Source organism: Cyprinodon variegatus, unplaced genomic scaffold (genome assembly GCF_000732505.1).
Source record: "Cyprinodon variegatus isolate N-32 unplaced genomic scaffold, C_variegatus-1.0 Scaffold219, whole genome shotgun sequence".
Classification (NCBI taxonomy): domain Eukaryota; kingdom Metazoa; phylum Chordata; class Actinopteri; order Cyprinodontiformes; family Cyprinodontidae; genus Cyprinodon; species Cyprinodon variegatus.
This window is the reverse complement of record NW_015150672.1, coordinates 146,350-152,420: the sequence shown is the minus strand read 5'-3', so window position 1 is coordinate 152,420 and position 6,071 is coordinate 146,350. Positions and strand designations below refer to the sequence as shown.

At 40.6% G+C, this 6,071-nt stretch overlaps 1 protein-coding gene across 1 annotated transcript; it reads right to left on the bottom strand.

The window, feature by feature from the left end:
* LOC107088475 (keratin, type I cytoskeletal 18-like) lies at positions 1–4,456 on the bottom strand. Its single transcript, XM_015380662.1, has 7 exons — positions 3,947–4,456; positions 2,777–2,859; positions 2,531–2,687; positions 975–1,139; positions 762–887; positions 339–559; positions 1–230 (listed from the first exon to the last, which is right to left on the bottom strand). Exons 1-7 carry the CDS (start codon positions 4,376–4,378, stop codon positions 191–193), a joined length of 1,224 nt encoding a protein of 407 aa, XP_015236148.1. The 5' UTR covers positions 4,379–4,456; the 3' UTR covers positions 1–190.
* Between the last annotated feature and the right edge of the window lie 1,615 nt (positions 4,457–6,071).

The following is a 6,071-nucleotide window of genomic DNA, read 5'->3' as shown; positions in this document are numbered from 1 at the left end:
GCAGGGGAACAGTTTCTTTTATTGATTGAAACAGACAATGGGTGTTTCTGGATCAAAGCGGTTTCATTGTGTATTTTGAATTTCACTTAAAAAAATGCATCATGCGGAGCAGCAAGATGCATTTTTTTCCCATGGCTCTAGATTGTGGGTGCAGGCTTCCATTGTTCTTCTTCTGGCATTCTGTACTGAATTAACTTGTAGCCTCTAGCTCCTCCAGTGCATCTTGGAGCCTGTGCAAAACATCGGATACATTTTTTCTTTATAATCCTGATTGAAATTATGAAACCAAGGAGATGAAACCATATACATTTTTGTATCCCCTATCTCACAATTCTTACTTAAAGTCTCCACCATCCAGCAGACCCTTATAAGTGCTGATCTCAGCCTCTAGCTTCATCTTCATGTTGAGCAGGGCCTCGTACTCTTGGGTCTGGTGCTGAATGTTCGCCCGCAAGTTTGTGAGTTCTGCCTCCAGGCGGACTAGGATGTTGTTATACTTTTCCATTTCCATGTTGTAGCGTTGCTCTGTGTTTTGTAAGGTGTCTTCTAAGGAGGCTTTCTAAAAAAAACGAGTGAGAAATTGTATAAAAGATTTTTTCAAAAAATTGTTCACTTGAATAAATAAAACAAATCTGAGTGAATGAAATGCAACAGTTTTGCTCCTTAAATATCAAGTATTGCAAAAACAATTTTTAATCCATCTTGGATTGTTTAAAAAAATCCCCCCTTCAAAAGGTGCACAGCTTGTTTCTAGTACTTACTAAGCTCTGCTGAGATGCAAGTTCAATTTCCAGGGTTTGTATCTGTCTGATTAAATCGCCTCTCTCCATCTGAGCCCCCTGAAGTGCTTCTGTGTTCTGTGATACCTGGACCTGCACGTCTGAAATCTGAAATAAGAAGGGGAAAAAAACAACACGTGTTGACCAAACAACACAAGTCTAATCATTTCACTTTTCCTTATCACCATTCATTACCTGGTTTTCATGCCAGCGCTTAAGGTCCTCTGCATTCTTCATGGCGATCTTCTCATAATTGGCTCTCATGTCCTCCATAATTTGAGACAGGTCTTGACCCTTTGGAGCATCCACGTCCACTTGCACGCCAGAGTGAGAGATCTGATTCCTCAGCTCCATCACCTCCTGTAGGACAAGGATGTAAAAGTAACTAATCGTGCTGACTTTTAACTCCTCATCCTTTTAATGAAAGATTTACGGCTTTTTTCCGTAGTTTTACACGTTACAGGAAAAGCATTTTTATTGCTGCCTTTGCAAAGCTCAGCTTGAGAGATTAGTTTGACCTTGTCAAAATAATAGATGAACAGATTCTCCTATCCTTAATAACCAACTCATTATTTTCCTTTAAAATATAAGGAAATAAATTACCTTCTTACACAGATTGCTGCAGTTTTTTTTTTTTTTTTATTAAACACGGTTCTGCCAAAGGCTAAATTTTACCTGTCATTCTTTGCTTTTTTATTTAGTCTAAAAAAAGTTGCTGGAAGCCATAATTTCAAGAATGTAACATTATAGTCAATGCAAAAATTATTTCATGTTACCTCCCTAAATGGGGATAAAAGAGGGTTAACACTGGGAGAACAAAAAAATTCTAGACCTTTGCTTTTATATCAATACCTTAGAGATAATTGGCGCCCCCCTGTGGTCAATATTATATACACATATTAAGTACTGTCAGATTGCTGTACAATAGAAAATCTAATGTTTTGCATTCAGCCTTATCAAAACTGCTGTTTCTCTTTTATAAACTCTAGTGTAAAATATGAAATATTTAGTCAGAGCTCCAATGGAAACTTCTGCACTGAATATAGGTTTTATTTTTTTAATAAAAGAAAACATTTTCAGTGGCTTCAAAAGAATCAAATTACTTTAGATTGTTTGAAATGATAGGGTGTTTAAAACTGGAATAAAATACACATGATCTAAAGTAAATGTACTTTTTGGTGAAATTTCAACAACATGTAAAAAAAAAAGCACATTCCTTTTAAATTATATTGCACAAAGTCTTTTGAATTTAGATGAAAAATGTTTGGTGAGGGATCCGTTTTATTTTAATAGCAGTGACTGTCTGTAAAGCTGATGTTTTCTGCTTGGTAGTGAGGCTTCATCTTCAAAGTGAAAAACAAACTCAGTGACTCTGTAACTAATGCCTGTTAAAGCCTGCAAGGCCACAGATAAATCCAGCGTGGTTTGTAAGCAGTCAAGGCGACTCTCAAATAGTTAGGATATCAACATTGTTGTAAAAATATTTTTTCTTACAGATATTTTGTAACATAGATACATTTACTTGACAAAAAAAATTGACGTATTATTGTTATTATTTTTTTTTATCTTGGTTTAAAATGAACTATCTGAAAATGTTTCAGGCGATTCCTGTAAGTTTCCAGAACCCCTTGAGCAAAGTGTAACTTTGTAGGACGTTTACCTTGAATGAATTTTCTGTTCAGAGTTATTCAACAATAAATGGTGTCCTTGAAAGCAAAGTGATAGAAATAACCCAGAGGCTTTGAACTCACATTTTCATGATTTTTTTTCAGGAAATGGAGCTCTTCCTTCACAGCCTCAATCTCACTTTCGATGTTCATCCTGTTCATGTTGGTTTCATCTATGACTTTCTTCAGGCCAGCAATGTCGGCCTCCACAGACTGACGGATTGCCATCTCATTCTCAAACCTGTTGCAGGTTAAACATGCAAACTTTATTCATTAAATTCTACAAAGTACCAACAGTTGAAGGAAACGACAGTCAGTTATGCTACATACTTCACTTTAAAGTCGTCTGCAGCGAGACGGGCGTTGTCGATCTGGAGCACATATCGAGCGTTTTCTGCAACTTTGTCAAAGATCTGGATGAGAGAAATGAGTATTTTTGCAGCATTATTTGCATTTGCAAACTATATACCATAAAGTGTGTATAACTGAGGATATAGTGCCCCTGGAACATGGTTATCTGTCTGGATCCTCCACTCATGTGGAGCGGTTACTTCCCCTTTGTGAACAGTAGAAAACCAAGAGTACACAGTGAAGCACTGTGTAAACCATAGCCACATTTGTTCATAATAAAAAGGAACCATAAATTGCAGAATAGGAAGAGGGGACGTTCCTCTGCCAAACAGAAATCGGTTGTTTTAGTGTTGCTATATGAACGGGCTTCCTGTCTGGATAAGTCACGCACATAGCCTTTTCTTCTCTTCAGCTTTCGGCTGCGCTGTTGCTGTCAGTCATTTCTATCCCTCTGTGGGTTTATGGGTACACAGATCGGGGAAATTCCTTCTAAATGACTCTCAGCATTTTTTGTGGTCAAACATCCTGCCACGGTAGAAAGGCTGAGTTTTTGTCCAATCTTTGCCACCATAGATGTGACATTATATGATACTGAAGCACTTGGACCTTGGATAGGAATGTGACCTTTTGACTTTGTGGGACTGGAGCTGATTATTATACAACCATAGCAGTGCAGACATCTTTCAGTGTGTGTGTGTGGATGCGGTTACTACACATCTGTTTCCTATTGAGGCCCTCCCACACCAGAGAATGCTTGTAGAAAATCTTTCTAACAAGCAGATTCTTTTGGATCTGTTTTTGTGCTTTTTCTTCTTCTGGGGGCAGGAGAGCCTCAGATTGCCTCTTGTGATTCGAACCTCGTGTTGATGATTCATCAGAGGAAGTTCTGGTCAGATTGAAACACTGATGAAGGTTTTGCAAAGGGAGGGTGGTAGCTTGGCAACCACACCCTTCATTTTCATGCATGAAATCTGATAAGTTTGAAAGGAAATGCAAAAGCCGCCGTAGAAGTCTCAGCTAGGCATCTTTAGTCAGAAACACACCTAAAGGGGCGCATTTTCACAACCTAAACTCAATTTTTTTGTCATTTTTTGTAAACTGTAGGAATCTAAAGTCACAGATTAAAGCACTGCAAAGTTTTCATCTCACCTGGTTGCGAAGGTCTTCAATGATTGGCTCATACTTGCTGTAATCTGTTGCGTCCCGACCTCCCTTCTCCAAGGCCTCCCTGATGTTAATCTCCAGCTTCTTGTTGGCCGCCTCCAGGTTCCTCACCGTCTCCAGGTAGTTGGCCAGACGGTCGTTCAGGTTCTGCATCGCTCCCTTCTCATTGCCAGGGATGCTAGAACTGCCTCCAGATGCTGCAGCTGCCCCGCCGAAGCCGGCACCCGACCTACCACTCAGAGCTTGGCTCAGGTTGAAGCCACCGGAGGTGGACATGGGGGCACCGGAGCGCAGGGAGGATGCAGAGGCGGCGGAGATGCGAGCACCCTGTCCACCAGCCCCACCATAAATGCTGGCAGCTCGGTACTGAGGAGCAGAGCGGGTGAAGGAGACCCTGCTGGATGTTCTATAGCTCATTTTGAACAATTTAAAAGAAGAAATGTGAAAAGAAATCAGAGATGTAGAGAGTGGCTGCTGGCTGGCTGAGAAAGTGACGCTGGCAGAGGGGAGTTGGAAACTTATAGTGCTGCCTCTCTCCTCCAATAACAGCTGGCCTCTCAGACCCAGCCCACTTCAACATCCACCACTCTTTGTTTCCTGACCCACTTCACCGCTCTTTCCTTCTGTCGTCTGCTCACATGCTTCCTCTTTTTAAAACCACACTGTGTTTGCTGTTGCCATGGAGATACACGAAACACTTTTTGGCTGTCAAAAAAGCTTTAAAGTTGTAAAACCAAAATGAACCCCAGACATAGATTATTAATTAAAGCAAACTTAAAGACATATCCTGCTAAAACGAAGATTTTTGTTTTTTTAAAGGTGAGGGAAAAGTAAAACTGAGCACTAAGGTTTAAAGTTGCTGTGATCTGCATGGCAATACGGAAGGTGCTCTGAATAACCATTAGGGGTTTCAAGGCTCTAGTCTCCACCTATTCAAGGCAAAATCCTTGTGGTTTTGTCCATAAAAGGCGTAATGAAACAGATGCTGCATAGTTTCTGTGTTTGTGGTCAGCAAGGCCCAAAATAAACAGCTTTAACCAGCCTTCCTGTCTACCCAAGCTAGACTCAAGATAAGAGAGCTACGGATATTAGAAACAAGACCCAACTGATCTCCTCTTGAACACATACTTTGAACGCTGAACTCCTTTGCAAAAGCTTTGCAAAAGTATTCAACTTTTTTTCTTTGTAAATAGATGCTTCGGCGTATTGTCTTGGGATTCTGTTGATATGTAGATCATGAATAGACAGTGACTGGACAGGGATGCATGGCTTTCAACATTCTTAAGTAAATTATGTGTAGCTGAACTTCTATAAGTTTCCATTTTCTTTGTGGAATAAAATTGTATTATATCTACGGCTAAAGGTCTTTTCTAAAGTGACTCTTTGCACATTTGGAGAAATAACTCACCTTTCGAAAGAAAACATGAGCTCTGTCAGAACGTACAGATAATTTCAGTGAACAGCTATGATCAAGTCTTTCCCCCACTTATCAGTCAGAGTGAATTAGTGAGGAGTGTTGGCCTAGTGGTTAGAGCTGTGCACTTGTGCTTTGAGAAGGTTTCAAGTACCTGGTTCGATACCCACAGCCTACACTGTCATGATCGGTTTAATGAATCTGACCCACATGCAGAGTAACTACTCAGAAAACATGAAGAAAAGTTCAACAGGTTTATTTGTAGTAATGACAACTGGTGTTGAGACTGGAAGTCAGATGGGATGATCACTTCAGCGACCGTGGGAATCTTGGATGTTGTTACATTTTTGCAGGAGAGGGACTCGCGTTTAAGGGGGCTCTTGTGAATCCTTGAATCCAGTGTGTGTGGGATTATCCAGAGATTAGGGAACACATTGGAGAGCAGACAGGTAGACAAACGTTGGACCCGGAGGAGTAATGGAGCGGACTGGTCCTCGGATTTCCGATGGGAACTTGAACGGAACATGTGGAGGTTTTCCCCTGCTCAGTGTGAACTCAGTTTTTCCTTCCAGGGGGAGAAGGTCCAGATATCCATTTATACATGAAGGCTTCCAGCCGAAGAACAAGGACAAAAACTACATGAGTCTCAGAGAAACAAAGCTCATGTCAGTCTCTGCTAATCTACGCTTGGTTATA